The sequence below is a fragment of the Microtus oregoni genome, unplaced genomic scaffold (assembly GCF_018167655.1).
Source record: "Microtus oregoni isolate MIOR12 unplaced genomic scaffold, Mior012 000017F_ref0000208, whole genome shotgun sequence".
In the NCBI taxonomy this organism is placed as follows: Eukaryota; Metazoa; Chordata; class Mammalia; order Rodentia; family Cricetidae; genus Microtus; species Microtus oregoni.
The window spans coordinates 6,501,210-6,521,313 of NW_024543076.1; the positions used below are offsets into that span (position 1 = coordinate 6,501,210).

The following is a 20,104-nucleotide window of genomic DNA, read 5'->3' on the forward strand; positions in this document are numbered from 1 at the left end:
ATGCTAGACAAGTCTTCTGCCTCTGAGCTATGTAATATACCAATAATTCCACCACTTGGGATTGTTTGTGTTCAAGGTCAGTCTGGGCTGTAGTATTGCAAGTGCCTATCTCAAACAATAAAAAACCTTTTGTAAATCAAAACTTACACAGTTTAGTGTAAGGGTTTGTGCTCCATTCCTGTAGTTTTCTCATTGGATGCCTTCTTGTAAGGAGAGGCTCTATTACACTGAGGAAGAAGTAGCTGAAAGAGTGGACGTCAGTTCATTGAGCAGAACTATTGGTAATCAGTAAACAAGTAAACTAGGAGTTGAATGTAGCTTGGGGAGTCTGTGGTCGGTTATACCTACAGCGAAAGCAAAGCAGTGGGTTCGAGGTCAGTCTGGGCAGCATAATGGAACCCCACATCCAAGAGAAGAGAACAGGAACAAGTGGACAAGGGAGACTCTGAAAACTGCTAGGGAAATAATCCTGGCCACTTCATTCCTCTTTTAGATATTTAAAAAAAAAAAATAAATAAACTTGGGTAGAAACTTAGGTTTTCATTGTGATATGACCTATTTGTATTATTTCCCTTGTGCTTAGTGGTGGTGATGCCATAAATTAAAATTATCCAGAATTTTGCATTTAATTGAGGCTAGGTGTCATGTAGCCCAGGCTTCCCTTAAATTCTATGTAGCTGAGGGTAACCTTGAACTTCTGATCCTTCTCCCTGTACTTGAGTGCCAGTATTATAGGCATGGGCTACTATACTTGCCTTTAGATGGTTCTACGGATGGGTTTAAGGCTGCTTCCAGTAGAGCTTGTGTTAAATATGTACCTGGAGCTCTGGCTTGTTGTGAGTGCTGGGATGCAAAATTAAGTCCTCATGATTGCACAGCAAATGTTCTAACTGCTAAGCCATATCTTTATGCCCCTGGAACTCAGTCATCTTGTCAAAGTGTTTCAAGTATTGGCGTTACAAATATGTGCCATCTTTTCCCATTATTATGAAAATGTGTTTACAATTTTTTGTTTTGTTTCGCTGTGTGTGTGTCTGTATATGTATATTTGTGGGCATTGAGTGTCAGGATGCACCAATAGAGGTCTGATGACGGTTTGTGAGCGTTGATCCTTTCCTACTGTGTTAGTCCCAGAAAGTGAACTAAAGTTGTCAGGCTTGGTGGCAAGTGCCTTTCCCCACTGAGCCATCTTGTCCCAACCATAACATTTTTTTTTTTTTTTTTTTGTTTTTCGAGACAGGGTTTCTCTGTGGTTTTGGAGCCTGTCCTGGAACTAGCTCTGTAGACCAGGCTGGTCTCGAACTCACAGAGATCCGCCTGCCTCTGCCTCCCAAGTGCTGGGATTAAAGGCGTGCGCCACCACCGCCCGGCCCAACCATAACATTTTTGATTGCATTAGCAAAATTAACTTAATATTCACAAGTAGCTGATGTTGTAGCTATGTTTAGAGTATACATTTAGTATTTATGAAGTTCTGTCTCCCACCCACCAAAAATTATACAATCATAATTTAGAATGTTTCTGGACTGGTGTTTTTTTTTTTTAAGATTTTTTTTTTTTTAAATGTATATGTGTGCTCGTGTGCTCTATCTGCTTGTACACTTTATGTCAGAAGAGGGCATCAGACCCCACTGTAGATGGTTGTGAACCACCATGTGGGTGCTGGGAATTGAACTCAGTAGCCAGTGCTTTAACCACTGAGCCATCTTTCCAGCCCCTTTTCTCTCTCTCTCTCTCACACACACACACACACACACACACACACACACACACACACACCCAGGCTGGCCTCAACTCAGATCTGCCTGCCTCAGCCTCCCAAGTGCTGGAATTAAAAGACGTGTGCTACCATACTTAACTCTTGTTAAATATGTGAAACATATTTAAGTTTTATTATGTGTCTTTTCCCTCCTGAATTAGATGTTTGGTTTTTACCACCATGATTTGGATGTTTTGTTTACAGTGCTTTCTTTCTTGCAGATTTTGTATTTTGTACATACATTATTTTGTATATTCTGTATATGATGACTTCCGTGAACAATGATCGTTGCCGAGGTGCTCGGGAAAAAACACAGATGCCAACGACACAGGCAGCACAACAACAGAAACAAGTAATACATGTAAGTCTTGTGGAGTTTCTGTCTTAGTTATAAGTAAAGACACTTGAGGGAGAAGGAATGCTTTAAAAGTCCCCTTTCTAGGAAACTCAGGATTTCACATTGTGTTTACAAAGTGAGTAATAAGTGTAGGAAAGAGGGGATAATGCTAAGATTGAGTGTTGTTCCCAGAGATCCATTTGTTTAATCCTGAATTCCAGTTGTTATCATCTCCGCTACAGCAGTTTCCTTCCTTCCTCTTTCTTTGTTTCATGGTCCAGTTTATGGCACTAGGAATTGAACCCAGAGCCCCTTGTGTTGTAGACCAGCATGCTCCTACTGAACTACACTCCCAGCTCCTCTGTTATTCTTTTAAATGAAGTGAGACACTGAGCACAGTGTCTATATTGATCCAGTTGACAAGCTTTTTAACAAAAACAGTATCTTTTTCTCCCTTCATGTTTTATTATCTACTCTTTTTACATTTATTAGCTATGTGTGTGAACACTTATGCATGCACACATGCACACAGTATCATTGTGGTTTGAGGTCAAAGGACAACTTGAGAGAGCTAGTCCTCTCCGTCCACCATGTGAGTTCAGGGATGGAACTCAGGTGTCAGGGTTGCTTGTGAGGGCCCTTACCTTCCTTCCTTACTGCTACTAAACTGTCTTGCTGACCTTTAGTAATCACCTTAATCTAGTCCATTCTAATATCAGATCCATGGTTTGATGCATTTTTATTGTTTAGTTTTGTTTCTTTCGTTTTGTTTTGAGATTGGGTTTTAATAGGTTAGCCAGTCAGGCTTTGAATTCACTATTTCTCTGCTTCAACTTCCAGGGTTCTGTCTGGGGTTTCAGACTTGGACTACTATGGCTGACTTTGATGCTTTATTTTTGGTATTGGGGTTAGAACACAGGGTTTTATGCATGAGGCAAGTATTTTACCAATGAGTGATTTCCTTTACTCTTTTCAGGGGCTCTGTATAATTTCATTCTTAAGTGTTTGGTACAGAGTATATTTTTTTCATAATTTTTGTGTTAAATTGAATCTAAAGTTTGTATAAATATCTGCTATTTTATATCTTACCTCTAAGTTCTTTTACTCTGATAAGTATTCTTCACAAATTGATCAAGAAAGACTGCCATGCTGAACGTGGTAGCACAGTCCTTTAATCTCAGTACCTAAGGCAGAGGCAGGCAGATCTCCGAGTTTGAAGCCAGCCTGTTTATAGATGTGTACCATCATGTCTTTTTTTTTTACATTTTGTTTTTTTACATGTATGGGTATTTTGCCTGCATAAATGTCTATGCCACATACACAGATAGTTGTGAGCCACCATATGTGTTTTGGAAATCAAACCTGGATCTTTTGGAGGAACAGTTTTCTTAACCACCAAGCCATCTCTCCAACCCGATTTGCTGTCTTTTTTTTTTTTCTCCAAATATTTATTTTTTCATGTATATCATGCTCTATCTGTATGTACACCTGCATGCCAGAAGAGGGCATTAGATCTTTTGGATGGTTGTGAGCCACCATGTGGTTGCTGGGAATTGAACTCTTAACTCTGGAAGAGCAGCCAGTGTTCTTAAACGCTGAGCCCTCCTTCCAGCCCACCTGTTGTTTTGGTCCTACAAGATTGCTCACTGGTTGAAGGACTTTCGCCACAGGCCTGGCAACCCGAGTTTGATATTTGGAAGGATGGAATTGATTCCACAGAGGTTTTCTCTCATCTCCACATGTGCATATACATACACTTTTATAACAAAGGAAGAAAAATAGTAGGCATTGTAGAATGGTGAGATTGCTCATTTGGTAAAAGCTCCTACCCTGCAAGCCTTGAGCCCTGAATTTGAGCCCAGAAATACACGTTGGAAGTAAGAGAATCAGCTTCCAAAAGCCTTTCCACTTCTACATGCATGCCACGGTATGCACAAGCTTGCACTCATACATGCATTCATAATAATAACAGAAAAAAATGGGGAACCTTTAAAAAAGGAATCTTATTATGTTGCCATCTTGTCATAGCCTCACATGTAGCAGAGATAATGGAGTTTTTTTTTTGTTTAGTTTTGAGACAGAGCCTATTGTGCATCTCTGACTGTCCTAAAACTCGCTCTATAGACCAGGTTGGCCTCAAACGCACAAAAATCTACCTGCCTCTGCATGCTTCTTGCACTGGGATTAAAGCCATATACCATTTTTTCTGACTAATAACTAGTTTCTGATTTTGCTGTTTATAAAATTATTTTAAGTATTTTTTTAAAATATACTGCCAGGGGAAGTTTTATGTTAGACTGACGTTATTACTTGCTCCGTAGTAAAACGTTTGACTAACATACATGAGTGCCCGTCTCAATCCTAGCACAATATACACATATGAATACACACTTGGATGTAACCTAATTATGGTAAAGTATTTGCCTAGCCAGTATGAATCCCTGGGTTCAGTCTTCACCACCATGAAAACTGGGCATGGTGGAACAAGCCTGTAATTTTATCACTCAGGAAGTGGAGGCAGGGGATCAGAAGTTCAGTGTTATCTTTGGCTGTAGTGTGTTTGAAGTCAGCCTGGGCTACATGTTTTGTTTGCTCTAATATAAAATGATTTCCTGACAGTTACCTTCCTTAAAGTGAAAATGAGGAACATTTGTTAGGATACTAATTGCCCACTGAATATCTAGTGGTAGGGATTTTCTCTCCAGGGTTAGTGATGAAAGAGCTGCTTTGGATTTCTGTAAGCCCGAGTTTTGGGTCATGAGTCCACATCTTTATTAATTAAGCAAGATAAAATCTGGAGTGCTTTTTTGTTCCTGGCAATAGTCGTCTATCCTTTTTAGTTAAGTATTATTTAGGTATCCGTTCTCTTCAGTTGATGTCTCTTTTTGTCTTCTTCCCGTACCAGCTCCATTATGCTTAGCACAAGCTTTTCCTCTCAACCGTCCTTCAGCTTCCTATTTAGCTGGAGTTTTAAGTCTGCCATTAGTAGGATAGGCTTTTTTTTTAGTTTCTTTACTTTGACATGTGAGAGATTGTGGAAATATTATATCTATATTGTCTTCTAGCTTGAGTTTATATACTTTTTTATGATTAGAATTAGTTACATATTTTTGGTATAAGTAAATGTGATCTATTTTTTTCCCTTTTCAGTGCTAGGCATCAAACTCAGAATCTAGCATATATTAGGCAAATGTTCTGCCACTGAAGTATAGTTTCAACTGGATGTGATTTGTATTCAATGATATAATAGGGTTAAGTTTGTATTTTAATAGCGATTAGTTTTACAAATTGACTAAAGTAGCTAATATTCCTCTAGTATCTTAGGAAGGCCAATTGGTGTTTTAAAATACAAAATAGCGTATTAATCTTGCAGAATGATGGGATGGAATTGGAAATTATATACAGTTGCTATCAAGAAGTGGTAATTTTTATAGTATATTCCACATAAACTATAAGATTATTATTTGAAACTTGAGGTAGACATGACAGTCCATTTTTCTAATCCCACCTGAAGACAGGCTTCTAAGTCAGTAGATTACAAGTTAGAAGTCAGGGTTGGTGGAAAGGATCTGCTGATAAAAGGTCATTGCTACCAAGACTGACAACCTGAGTTTGATCCTGGGTCTCACATGACTAAAACAGGGATCCACGCCTGCAGATTATTCTCTGTCCTATACTTGGGTGCTGTGTGTGTGCATGCATATCCACATACAGACAAAAAAATAAATTAATTACATAGCAAGATAGCAGGCTTTGTGGTATGTACCTTTAATCTCAGCACACAAGAGTCAGAGGCAGGCAGATCTCTGCAAGTTAGAGGTCGGTCTGGTTTACATATACATAGCAAGTTTTGGAACTTACAGGGCTACATAGAGAGATCCTATTTCAAAGTACAAAACAAAATAATAAGTAGAAAATAAAATTATGTTTATTTTATATTTAAAATTATATATCAATTATAGAAAACATGTGGTTTGTATTTATATTTGTGTAATATAAATTTACAGACCTTCTTGTTCCTATTACTGTTTTCTTTTTGAGACAGTGTCAACTATTTAGAGAAAATTGCTCTTAAACATATTACTAATATCCTTCTGCCTTTGCCCCTTAGCGCTAGCTAGTATTAGCGACATGTCCTATGTCCACCTATAAGGATGGTTTAAAAAAAATAAGATAGGGGCTTGGTGGATAAAGGTATTTGTTGCCCAGCTTAAAGACCTGAGTTTGGTTTTTAGAGCCCGCATGATGGATAGAGAGCGCTCTGGCAGTCTGTCCTGTAATTTCTGTGTATGTACACGTGTGGGAATGGGCACATACACAGACTTAAGAATAAATGGATAAATGTAAGTCAAAAAAATTTAGCTAACTGGGTGTTTTATTGTTGTAGTACTAGGATGATGTGGAAGGATTGCTGTGAATTCCAGGCTAGTCTAGTTTGTATACTGAGTTTCTTGCTGCCTGGGTTATATATAGCCCCTGCCCCTAGATAAAATAAAAATTCTAAACCAAACATACACCTGCTTCAATAAATTATCCAATGGTTTCTGGAAAACAGTCCAGTTAAAGAAATAGGTTCAGTCGGGTGGTGGTGGCGCACGCCTTTAATCCCAGCACTCGGGAGGCAGAGGCAGGCGGATCTCTGGGAGTTCGAGGCCAGCCTGGTCTACAAAGGGGGAGTTCTAGGACAGGCTCCAAAGCTACAGAGAAACCCTGTCTCGGAAAACCAAAAAAAAAAAAAAAAAAAAGGTTCACTAGGGGAATCTTTAAGCATAGTTCTTACAAATTAAAAATTATGTATGTATATGGGTGTTTTCACCTGTATATATATATCTATGCACCAATTGTGGACCTGGTGTCCTGGGGGGCCAGAAGAGGGCATCAGAGCTCCCTGGAACTGGAATTACAAACTGTTGGGGAGGGTGCACTAACGTTGTTTTAAGTTGGAATTATTAGTTGACCCTACTTTTTCCTCTTTTTTTCCTAAGCTTTACAGACCTCTTGACACTTCTTGAGCTCAGCCTGGTAACTTCCCTATTATACTCTTATGTTTGTTATTGGATAATCGAACTGTTTATTGAATAAAGTATCTTCTTGATTAAGGTTTGTAGAGTATTTTATAAAGGTAATACAATTTAGCATTTTGACTGACACTGTTGATGTATATGTAGCACTACTGCTGTAATATGCTTATAAATGCTGCCGAGTCTATCAGCTGTGCTTTCAGAAGTTGTCTAGTCTGTGCTCTGTTCAGATGAAAGTAAATGTTTGTAAAAGTTATAATATTTAAAGTAAAAAGGGCGAGTCTTCAATAGATCAGTGGTTGATACTTTATGAGCAAGACAAGGAATAGTACGACTGAAGAGTATGAATGACACAGGGATAGTACGACTGTATGAATGATGCTTTAAAGTGAAAATGCAGAGACACCCAGGGACCGAGATGTTCCTTAGCCTGCATGAGGCCATTGGTAATTATTTTGCTGGAAATCGTTGGCCATGCTTGTTGGTGGATATGCCATTTTTAATTAATATTTTACATGATTTTTTATAGGGTCAAGGAATAAAATGTATTAGTTGTGTGTAATTAAAGGCAGTGGACATTTCTTAAGGAATTTTTAGGCTTAAATGTAGCTCCCTTGGCCTTGGAGGCATAGCTAATGGTTGGGTATTTGTTAATCCCTGGGTTAGTCCCTAGCACCACAAAACAAAATAACATTCTCTGTAGAGCCAACAGTTGTTGATCTTGTTCTCCCAGACTCCATTATTCATAACCCTTTTCAGGAAGATAACACTCCAGTTCCTGCCTTTTTGTTGGGCTTTGATATTAAAAAATTTTATTTTTATCACTTATATGGCATGTGTGTTCATATTTCTCTATGTGGGCATGTGCACATTGAGTGTGGGCAGGCCATCTTGGGGGATGGCCAGAGGTGGATGTCCAGTCCTTTGTTGCTACAATGACAGGTGGTTGTAAGCTGTTTGTTGTGGGTGCTGAGAATTGAACTCTGGTCCTCTGGAAGAACAGCCCCTTTACATGATGACATTTTTTTAAATAAATTTTTATTTAATTAGTTATGCGTATACAGTGTTCTTCCTGCATGTATGCTGCACACCAGAAGAGGGCACCAGATCTCACTATAGAGGGCTGTGAGCCACTACGTGGTTGATGAGAATTGAACTTAGGACCTCTGGAAGTGCAGCCAGTGTTCTTCTGGGCCATTTCTCCAGCCCTGTATTTTGACATTACCCCATGAAGTAACTTTTCTTTGAAAATTCTGAAACCACAGAATTCTCAGGTTTGTTTTTGGTTTTTTTTTTTAAATGTGTTTTTTTTGAGGCATGGTTTCTGTCTTCATAGGGCTCTGGCTGGCCTGAGCTCACAGGAGATCCAGCTGCCTTTGCTTTTCAAATGCTGCAACTAAAGGCAAGTTCTGCAATGCCATGCTAATGTTTGGCCTGCATGTATGTTAGTGTACTATCTTTATGCAGCCTGTGGAGGTCAGAAGAAGGGAGTACAGTCCCCTGGACTGAAAGAGCATCAAGTGTTTTTAACCAGTCATCCATCTCTCCAGCCCCAACAAATTATTTATTTTGGGACAGCATCTTTTTTCATTATTTATTTTTTGTTTGGTATGAGACGGTGTTTCTCTGTGTATCCCTGGTGGTCCTGTAGCTTGCTTTATAGATCAGTTTTGCCTCAAGTGCTGGGATTAAAGATAGCGCCACCACACCCAGCTTTATGACAGTTTTATTGAATTCTTGTTCTCTTTGTAGCAAAGACTGACTGTTAGCACCTGATTCCACTTTGTTTTTCTCCTGAGTTCTGGGATCGCAGGCATGTACTATCGTGCTTATTTTGTGTGGTGCTAGGGATCATACCCAGGGTTTCATGCATGCCTGATAAAGTAGTCTAGTTGAAATGGTGTCTTAATATATAACCCAATTCTAACTCTGTTCTTCTTTCTGGAACTAGGTTGTGTGTGTGTGTGTGTGTGTGTGTGTATTTTTAGATTATGTCCACATATATATAGTGTCCGGCCTGAAGAGGGCACTAGATCTGATTATAAATGGTTGTGAGCCAACATGTGGTTGTTGGGAATTGAACTCAGGACCTCTGGAAGAAAGTCAGTGCTCTTAACCTCTGAGCCTTTTCTCAAGCCCCCATCAGGTATATTTTTTATAATAATACTCATCATGTAGCCAAGGAGGAGCTACAAGTGATCTACTATTTTACTCACTTAAAATTGTTTCTTTCATTTCCCTTCTTCCCGTTAAGCAGTGAATATAGCTCAAGTAGGCTCATCTCTCTTAGCTCTCTTAATACCTGTTTGTCTTTTTGATTTTGGCCTCCTTCAGAGCTATTTCCATATACTAAACCTCCACCTCTAGCTCCCCTCCCCCCTTTATAAAAATTGGTAAATTAGCTGGGCATTGGTGGCACACACCTTTAATTCTAGCATTTAGGCGGCAGAGGCAGGTGTACCTCTGAGTTCGAGGCCAGCCTGGTCTACAGAGCGAGTTCCAGGACAGCCAAAGCTACATACGTTGCTTCGGAACTTACTCACAAAGGGTAAATGCTGGGATTTGAACTCAGTTCTTCATGCTTGTGGAACAATTACTTTACTGATTCATCCCTCTGTTGAACCCCTACCCCGTCAGTCTCTTAACTCCAATTATCACTTCTGTCTCTGCTTTCCTTTTTCACTTCACAATCTCATGGGTTTTGCACAATCGCTAATGTGGTGTGTGCTTTCTTGGACTCCAGGTTTTGTGCTTGTAGAGTCCCTTTACTCAGCTTTCAAGTAGAGAAGGAGCTATACTTGGATAGAAGTACCAGAAGTAGCCAGGCGGTGTGGCGCAGGCCTTTAATCCCAGAATTTGGGAGGCAGAGGCAGGCAGTTCTCTGTGAGTTTGAGGCCAGCTGATATAGTGAGTTTCAGGAGAGGTTCCAAAGCTACATAGAAACCCTGTCTACCCCACCCCCTGCCCAAATAAATGGATGAATGAATAGATAAGTAGATAAATACCAGAAGTATTTCAGTCAGTGAGATGGATCATCGGGTAGAGACACATGAGGTCAAGGCTGAGGACCTGCATTTTATTGTCATAACCTGAGTAGTGGGAGAGAATTTAATCCTAAAAGTCCCCTGACTTCCACATGTGTGCTGTAGGCTTCTGACATCCAGACAGACAGACACATACACACAAACTAGTAAATGAAAGAAAAACCCAATGCCCATGTCTTGCTTCCTTATTAATACTACTGTTCTTGTTGCTACATTGTTTAGAGGGAGGGAACATAATGTGTTTCCTACTGTATACATTAAGGTCCCAACCATTAGCAAATAGTGTCAGATTGTGTCAGTTGGGTCTGGCATGATAGCAGACTTGAATTACTTACTTACAGGATCCTGTCAGTCAGTGAAATGGAAGTTCTCTTTGTGATTTTGTAATTTCTATTTTTTTTTTTTTTGATTTTTCGAGACAGGGTTTCTCCGTAGCTTTTGGTTCCTGTCCTGGAACTAGCTCTTGTAGACCAGGCTGGCCTCGAACTCACAGAGATCCGCCTGCCTCTGCCTCCCGAGTGCTGGGATTAAAGGCGTGCGCCACCACCGCCTGGCGATTTTGTAATTTCTAAAGAGGAACCTTTTGTTTTTAGAAAAAAATGATAATTGTTTACCAGATCGTTGTTATCCCTGCCCTGTTTAATTGTATTATTGTTCTCAAGATGTTATGCACATTTGAAGGGTGTATTTTTGGATTTCATTTTTCTGTTTACACATAAACACAATTTTTAATTTTTAAACACAGAATTCTATCATGTAATTAGTTTAGTTTTCTTGCCTAATTTCCTTGTCTGTTGATTTTAGCCCTTTTTTTAGTGTTTAGGAAACTGCTGAGGACAGATTTCCTTGGTTTCTTTTTATTTTTGATTTCGTCTTTGAGACAGGGTTTTTCTCTGAAGCCTTGGCTGTCCTGGAACTCACTACATAGATCAGGCTGACCTCAAACTCACTGAGGTCAAAGGCATGTGTCAACATGCCTGATTTTTTTTTTTAACTTTTTTGAGACAGGGTTTCTCTGTGTAATCCCTGACCGTCCTGGAATTTACTCTGTAGATTAGGTTTGCCTAAAATTTAGAGATCCGCCTGCCTCTGCCTCCCGAGTGCTGGGATTTAAGTTGTGTGCCACCAGCACCTGATCTGATAATTATTTTCTGTTAATAAAGTATGCTTATTTATGTTTTTTGTTTTTGGTGTAGCTACAGTCCTGGTTTGCAGAGAGTTGCAAAGTGTCCTTTATCAGTTTTCAGAGTTTATGAATTAGACCTAGAGAAACTGACTATGCCTGACGTGGATTTTACGATCTAGTCATTCATTCACTCATTGAGAACATGGTCTTAACTCTGTAAACCAGGCAGACATAGAACTCACTGTAGCTCAGTTATCCCTCAGTTTTTCTGCCTCAGCCCATGAGTGCTAGGGATTATAGGTGTGAGCTACTTATGCTCCACTTGTCTGGGAAGTTTTGATGACAACTAGTTTAGTTACTTAACCTATTAAGAGTCTTCTTTTTCGATAGGTGATGCCCCCCCACCTGCCGCATTCCTTTGTGTATATGTATGATGTGAGTGTGGGTAGGCACAAGCCATGGTGTGGATGTGCAGGTCAGAGGAAAACCTTTGAGTGTAAATTCTCTTGTTGAGGCAGGTGTCTTCAGGCTAGATAGATGGCTCTTGAACTTCCAAGCTGGTTCTCCTGTCACATCTTTTGGTAGACATGCTGGGATTGTAGATTCGCTCTATTGCATCCTGACCATTTATGCATATTCCAGGGGTGGAACTCTGGTGTCAGACTTGTGTCGTTAGGCATTTATTTTTGGGATTTTCTGTTTTGTCTAAGCTGTTTAATTTTGTGAGCCTAAAGTTTCATTTTTGTTGTCACTTGCAAGTTTGAGGTGAGGTCTCACTGTCTTGCTAGTCTGTCCTTGCCTCAGTTTCCTCTTTCAGTATTGGGATTTTAGATGTATGCTGCCATGCCTTGCACTCTCTCTAGTGGAACTGTTTCTTCTTCTTTTACTCCCTATACTACTCTTGAATCTCATCTTTTTATTTGTAGCTGTGTATATTATCTATTTTATTGGCATACATCTCCTGCCCCCCACCCAACTCTGAGTCAGCTTCTGAGCTAGTTCAGTAGAAGAGTGAGTACCTATCTCGTTAGAGGTCCCAGGTTCCGTCTTCAGGACCACCAAAAAACAAAGCAAAGCATTCCCACCTCCCATCACCAAAAGACCCCAGAAGACCCCACCCCCTTTTAAATACAGAGTCTTAGTCTGTAACTCAGTTGATCTGGAAGGCAGTCCATAGCCCGGGGTGGGTTTGATCTTGACCAGAATCTCTACTCAATCCCACCAGTTGCTGGAATTAAAAGTGTGAGTGACTACCCAACTGTGAATTAAGTCTATCCTGATTGATTGACTTCCCTTCTTCTAATCTTCATTTATTTTACTTTCTCTGACTTCTGTTTATTTTCTGCCTGACTGTGGTTTATTGGTTTGCAGTTCTTTTTTTAGTTTCTTACAGAGTAAAAGTTTTTCTTCTTGCTGCTTTTGTTTGTTTAGAGATAGGGGTCTTCATAGTTTGGTTGGCCTGTGACTCATGGTCCTCCTGCCTTGATTCCTGAGTGTTGAGATTACATATCAGCACTGCCATCATAGCTCATTACCAACGTGTATTTTATTTTACTTTATTTTTAAAAGTAAAAGTGTGTGTGTGTATGAGAGAGAGAGAGAGTCAGTCAGTCTGTGAGCACATGGAAGCACACACACAAAGGCAAGCATGTCATGGTGTGAATACAGAGAGGCCAACTTTGTCAGCTTCCCTTTACCTTAGATTAGAGTTCTGGGTGTTGAATTTAGTCACCAGGCTCATGTAACTGTCCGTGCCTTTACCCACTGGGCCATGTTGTTTTCCCATTTTCTTTGGTGGTTTCCCACTTGGTTTGTTTGAGACAGCATTTCACTTTGTAGCCCTTGCTGCTGTGGAGCTGTGTAGACTAAAGGTGTTCTCACAAAGATCTGTCTGCCTCTGTCTCCACAGTGGTAGGGTTATAATATAAGCCTCTGTTTTCATGTTCATCTTTTTCTGTTGGAACGAGGTTCTCATGCTTGCACAAGTACTTTTATGAGAGGAGCTGTCTTTTAAGCCCCACAACATTTTTTTTTCAAATTTATTTTCATTTATGAATGTAATTTCATGTATGAATGTTTTTCCTGCATTTATGTATGTGCACCATTTATGCCTGGTATTACAGAGACCGGAAAAGAGGGTATTGGATCTCTGGACATTGGAATTACAGGTGGTTTTGAGCTGCCATGTGTGTGTTGGAAACTGAATCTGGGTGTTCTGCAAGAGCAGCTATTGATCTTAATCTCTGAGTCATCTCTCCAGTTCCCTTCATCTCCACACCCCCAGATATTCTAAATTGAAAGTGATATATAGACAATGTTTCCATCTGCTGTGGAAAGCAGAAGAGGGGCTGTTTTAATTCATGAAATGGGACAGACTGCTCCTGTGGGATGTTAGCACCAGGAGCACTCGTGACTTCATCACACTCAAAAATAACTCTCACTTAGATTCAGTGTAGCATGAAAGTTCCATTTCAGAGGTCGTTTGGCTTTTCCTCTCGCCTTGACCACCTATCATGCTGTTGGGCCTTGGTCTGCAACACTGGGACTTCTCAGTTGATGGTTGGGGAAAAGTTACCTGGTGTGCAGTAGGAATAATGAAAGTGTATTTGGTCTTTGTGTATCCTGGGGGAGATTGCATTAACATTGTCAGCAAGTATGGGCATTGAGTTTCTGTGCAGACATCTTTCTGGGTGTAATACAATAGTATTTGGCAGTTAAACTGAGGTAACAGCATGAATAGATTGGGTTAATAGGATTGGCTTTAGATTGTATATAATAGGCCACAGCTGCTGGAAAAGGAAAATCCTTGTGAAAGGTGCTTTATGATGCAGAAACTGCATCTTGATTAAGGGTCCTTGTAATGAGTGAAATATATATAATAAAAGCTGTATGGAGCTGGGCTGGAGTTGAGTTGATGCAGTGTCTGCCTAGCATGCATGCACAAGACCCTGGTTCAGTCCCGAGTACACATAAACTGCCTGACTCCTTTATGAGATTCTTAACAGATTGCTGTATTGACTGAGGCTCTGCCTTTCTGTCCCTTAGGCTGACTCCTGAAATTGTGATCCTCCTGCTTTTTTCTCCTCAGTTGTGGTTCTATGTGCCATTCTTGAATACATATTTAGGTTTTTAAGTAGGTAATCAGGAGACAATGCAGACTTTAAGAAGGCTAATTTAGCTGGGGGGTGGTGGCGGCGCATGCCTTTAATCTCAGCACTTGGGGGGCATAGGCAGGGGGATTTCTTGAGTTCAAGACCAACCTGGTCTATAGAGCTTGTTCAGGACAGGTTCCAAAGCGACATAAAGAAACCCTGTCTTAGGGGGAAAATGCTAATTTAGCCAGGCATGATGGTGCTTGGGAAGCAGAGGCCAGCATGGTCTGTTTGAGTTTCAGGCCATTCAGGGATACACAGTGAGACCATGTCTCAAAAAAACAAAACAAAGAATGATAATTTAGGGCTGGTGGGATGGCTCATCGTATAAAAGTGCTTCTGACAAAGACTCTCAAGTGACTGTAGGAAAGACGATCTCCACATGGGTGCTATAGGCTGTCCTCCCTAAATAAACAAAATAATTTAGATGGGCATGGTGGTTCACACCTATAGTCCTGACATTCTAAACGCTGACTCATGAGAATTGCGCTGAATTTGAGGTCAGTGAGGTCATATAGCGACTTTCAGTCCAGGCTGGCTTGTTTATTAGACTGCTCCAAAATCAGCTGTGGCAGCTGCAGTCCAAACAATGGCAGCAAAAATTATTTTTCTAAATAGTAACCTGGGCCTGAAAAGATAGCTTAGCAACTAAGAGTACAATTTTGAGAACTGGTGGATTCCAGCATAGCACCAGGTGGCAGGCTGGGAATTCTGGGTAACACCAGCATTGAGGGCTTAGAGACAGGAGCTTCTGTGGTGTTTTCTGGTTTCCACCTAGCCAAGGAATCATGGAACCCAAGGACGTGCAGAGACGGGCATTGTCCACACCTTGTATGTGCAAGAACAGTCAAATAGACGTGCATTGAAGTAAAGTTAGGTTGTACAGAGATAGGGTAGAAAGTTTATGTCTTTTACCAAATTTACTTACTGGCCTAATCCTGGAATTTTTCTAAGTTTTAGATGCCAAGCATACTGGTACATATGCCTATAATCTCAGGATTCTGTAGATTGAGGCGGGAGACTATAAACTTTAAACCAAGACTATTTCAAAAAAGAAAATGAAGGAAAATGCAGTTAGGCTTGGTGACACAATCCTATAATAGCAACTATTCAGAGGGCGTAACAGGAGTTATGGGTTACAGAGTGAGTTCACAGCCAATTTAGGCTGTCTGTCTATTTTTGAGACATTGTTGGGGATCTCTTCTTATGGGCCTCTGACATCTAATTCACACAGTTCTTCCTGCCTCTGCCCCTAAGTGCTGGAGTGAGAATGTGCTACTAGGTCTGGCTTCAAACTCAGCAGGTTTCAAAACAACAAAAGTGTAAAACATTGGGGAGAGGGAAAATATATAGTGCTTGCCTAGCACGTGGGAGGTCCTAGATTCAGTTTCTGTTACTCTAAAAACAAGGCAGGATGTGGGCAGCACTTGGGAGACAGAGGCAGGTGAACCTCGGTGAGTTCAAGACCAGCTGTCTGGTCTACAAAGTGAGTTCCAGGACAACCAGGGCTGTTAGGTGGAGAATCCCTGTGCAAAGAACCAAAAAAGAAAAACCACCACCACAAACCTCAAATGAGCATTTTATAGTCATCACACTATGATACTAATATTTAATTGCTATAAATAACGCAGCAGGAGACCTAAAAAATTCAGAGGTCCGTTTTCTGTTTTTGTGTTTTCTTTCTTTGAGGCAGGATTTCTCTCTCTGTGTAACAGCTCAAGCTGTCCTGAAACTCATCCTGTAGACCATGCTGCCCTCGAACTTTGAGAGGCCTGCCTGTCTCTGCCTCCAGAAGTCTGTTTTCTAAGAACAGGGTTTTGAATAAGGAATCATTTTCTGTGGAGCTGACTGAAAGGCCCCTCCCCCCATTTAGAGTGTAATGTAAAAGGGGATTAACTTCAGAATTATTAAATGCAGCCTTTTTTTCTTCAGAACCAGCCATAACCAGTTGGGTGTCATTTGTATTATTGTGTGTAGCCCTGGCTTGCCAGGGACTTGTAGTGAGCAGAAGGATGCTTCTGAGTACTGGGAGCACAGGCACATACCTCTGCCACTACTGGTGTCTTCCTCTGCTATGTCCTCACCTCCTCAGTGGAAAGGAAATTTAGATAAGCATCATGACCATAAGGTCATTTGGCCAAGGGAACAAGTCCTTTATGTTTAATTTTATGACAGTTTTCTTATGGGAGTATAGTCCTAAATTCAGCCGGCCAGCTTACCTCCCTCCCTCCCCTCAGGATAACCTTGATCCTCCTGCTTCTGCCTCTTCAGGTGCTGGGATTATGAATGTGTGCTACCATACTTGGTTAGTCAGTGTGATGCTTAGTGGTTTCTCAAAAGTGTGATGCTTAGTGGTTCGGAGTTCTGTTTGACTTGGATTCTAGTGTGTCTTAGTATTTTGGTTTCTGAAACCCACTACTCTTTTTGCTTCCTAGGCAACGGCTGAACAGATGCGGCTCGCACAAGTGATCTTTGATAAGAATGATTCAGAATTTGAAATAAAAGTTAAACAGGTATGTTTCTAGAAAAGGATGATATGACTTTCTTCTTTATCCTCAGTTAAAAAATTTCTGAGCCTGGAGAGATGCCCCAGTGGTTAAGAGCACTGGCTGCTCTTCCAGAGGACCTACTTTTCATTCTCCACACCCACATGGCATCTCACACCTGTCTGTAGATACCCTCACACAGACATTTATGAAGGCAGAAACACCAGTGTGTAAAATTAAAACTAAGTAAATTAAAAATCTGGTGGGCTGTAGCGGTCGCTCATTCCAGAGGACCCACTTAAAATTCCAGCACCCACACTACAGCTCGTAAATGTCTGTAGCTCCTTTTCCATTCATGCAGGCAAAAGAGCAACACAACAAAACAATTTTATATATTTACTTTTGGTTTTTAGAGACAGGGTTTCTCTGTGTAACAGCTCTGGCTGTCCTGGAACTCACTTTGTAAACCAAGTTGGACTCTGCCTCTCCAAGTGTTGGGACTAAAGGTGTATTTCACCACTACCTGGTCAAAAAATAAATTATTTCGGGGCTGGAGAGATGGCTCAGAGGTTAAGAGCATTGCCTGCTCTTCCAAAGGTCCTGAGTTCAATTCCCAGCAACCACATGGTGGCTCACAACCATCTGTAATGAGGTCTGGTGCCCTCTTCTGGCCTGCACAGACAGAATATTGTATAAATAAATAAATAAAAAAAAAATAAATTATTTCAAAAATTTTTCTCTTATGTGTGGATCATGCCTATACACACACACACACACACACACACACACACACACACACACGTATTGCATACAGTTTTGACCAGGGAGGCCATAAGGGGCATCAGATACAGAATTGGAATTATGAATGATTATAAACCACCACCATATGATTTCAGAGAACTGAACCTGTTTTCTGCTGCAGTAGCAAATGCTCTTAACTGCCAGCTCTTACACTTGATTCCTTATAGTCTTAAAGAGATTATTTTATTAGAGATTTTTAGTTTTGAAATATACTTATTGCTTAGTCTGAACTTGTATTTGATATTGAATTTTGTGCCTATGATCAGATATTTAATATTGGTAGCCAGATGATGAAATATAGCGTGCTTATCTCTCCCACGCCAGACAGGGTATCTCTATAGCTTTGGAGACTATAGGGTGTAACTAAATTTGTATGTGGAATGGTGAATGGTGGCCATTTACAAATCAAGTCCCAGTTAATGTTTTAAAATCAAAGCTTTGCATGGTCTATGCTATTGACCTAAGTTTGAGCAATTTCTGGGATTTGGTCTGTGCGTATATTGTGCTAGTTGGCTGGGGGTATTGGTGCACTGTGAAGCCAGTCTGGTCTATCTAGCAAGTTGTTCCAAGTCAGCCACAGCTGCATAATAAGATTCTGTTACAACAACAAAAAAAGTGACTTGTCTTTGAGGAAGTTTGTGAATGAGTCTACTAGTATTAATGGGGCATGGGAAAGTCAGCACGCATGCACTTAGAGCCTAAACTTACTGGAGCCCTCACGTGGAAGGATAGAAGAATCAGCAAAGTTAATATTGAATGCCCCTTTTTTTGGTTTCCTTTAACCATTTTCTGATATTTTGACTAGCTTATGGAAGTGACGGGGAAAAATCAGGACGAATGCATAGTGGCTCTACATGACTGTAATGGAGATGTGAACAAAGCTATCAATATATTGCTGGAAGGAGATTCAGATACGGTAAGCATTTTTTTCCTTCAACTTCAGGTCGTATTTTCAGTTTCACCTTGGATGAAAGTTGTGGTAGATGGGTTGGGGCATTGCTATGTTTTAGAAGGGGTGTTTTGGGAAACAAACCCAGGGCCATTCATATTTGAGATAAGCACTATAGGAAAGTTCCAGCAAGAGCAGTAACTTGGGTATTCCTTCCAAAAAACAGCTTTTGATACCCTGGCCTGTGGAACTCCCTTTGTAAACTCTGTAAATACCTCTCTCATGTGCCTTGTCCTAGCTTCATTATTTTCCCATACATTCCTGGAAATTTACTGTTACGTGCGTCTCTGAGACAATGCCCCAGGAGGTTAGAAGAGTGCTGTAGTTACAACACTTGTCAGCTGCTTAACATGGGTGCTGAGAACAGAAGTCCTAAAGAGCAGCACCTACTCTTAAGCAGGGAACCATCTGTTTAGCCAAAAATACACAGCTCAGAGTGATCTTGAACTCATGTCTTCTGCCTCTGACCCTCCATCATTTCCTGCTAGCATTTGCTGAACCACAACCGATGGTTTCTATTTTTTGAGGAAGTATCTGACAATGAAGCCCTGGGTATTTTTTAACTTTTAATCCTCCTGCCTCAGCCTCCTGAGTTCTGGAGTATAGGTACATGGCTTTGGAATTAGCTTGCTGTCCTGTAACATGTGAGGGTGTGTAGTAAGGGGGCTGCTTGTTTGTCTGCTCAGAACCGAAGTAATCATACAAAAACTGTATTAATTACAACACTGCTTGGTGTGTTAGCGCTAGCTTTTTATTGCTAGCTCTTACATGTAGAGTTAACCCATTTCCATTCATCTGTGTATTGCCACATGGCTGTGGCTTACCAGATAAAGTTCTGTCGCTAGCTGGGCTACATGGTTTCTCCTAACTCTGCCTTCTTTCTCCCAGCATTCTGTTTAGTCCCCACCCCAAGCAATACTCTGCCCTATCACAGGCCAATGTAGATTCTCTATTCATTAACCAATGAAAGCAACATATGTGCAGAAAGACTTCCTGCATTAAGGGTAGGATTGTGTCTTTAGTTTAATAAGATTTGCAAGCAGAATAAATTGAATTTGTAGACTTTTAATTGAAGAGCAACAATTTTTACATCTTTTAATTTAAAATATAGAGGAGTCATTTTAGGGAATGTCATTAACTTTATTTCTGTATTTGCATAGGAAAAGCCTGTCTGTAATTATTCGTACACTGTATTAATAAGAGCTTATCAAGGTTTGTTGTCGCTTTTGAGATTTTTTTTGTGTGTGCATGCATACAACTGTGCATGGCTTCAGAGGTCCAAATTGTCATATTCCTTTGGAGCTGGAGTTACAGGCAGTTATGAACCACCTGATTGGGTGCTGGGGATTGACCCATCCCTCCAAGTTTTGTCTTTTTAAGGAAAGTAGAGAAGTAAATGGGAAAGAATTAGAATGTAAGGTTTGACAGC

The 20,104-nt window shown here is 40.5% G+C and overlaps 1 protein-coding gene across 3 annotated transcripts in view; it reads left to right on the top strand.

Annotated features, from left to right (window-relative positions):
* The window catches only part of Ubap2 (ubiquitin associated protein 2), a 72,020-nt gene that overhangs the window by 19,317 nt on the left and 32,599 nt on the right, over positions 1-20,104 (top strand). For 2 of the 3 annotated variants that reach the window (XM_041667323.1, XM_041667324.1), the window contains 3 exons: positions 1,981-2,120; positions 16,875-16,952; positions 18,532-18,642. In XM_041667323.1, coding sequence (XP_041523257.1) covers positions 2,022-2,120; positions 16,875-16,952; positions 18,532-18,642 — 288 coding nt within the window. In that variant the 5' untranslated portion in view covers positions 1,981-2,021. Of the gene's footprint in view, positions 1-1,980; positions 2,121-7,081; positions 7,119-16,874; positions 16,953-18,531; positions 18,643-20,104 lie in introns of those variants that run through there. The other variant, XM_041667325.1, reaches the window with a different exon arrangement.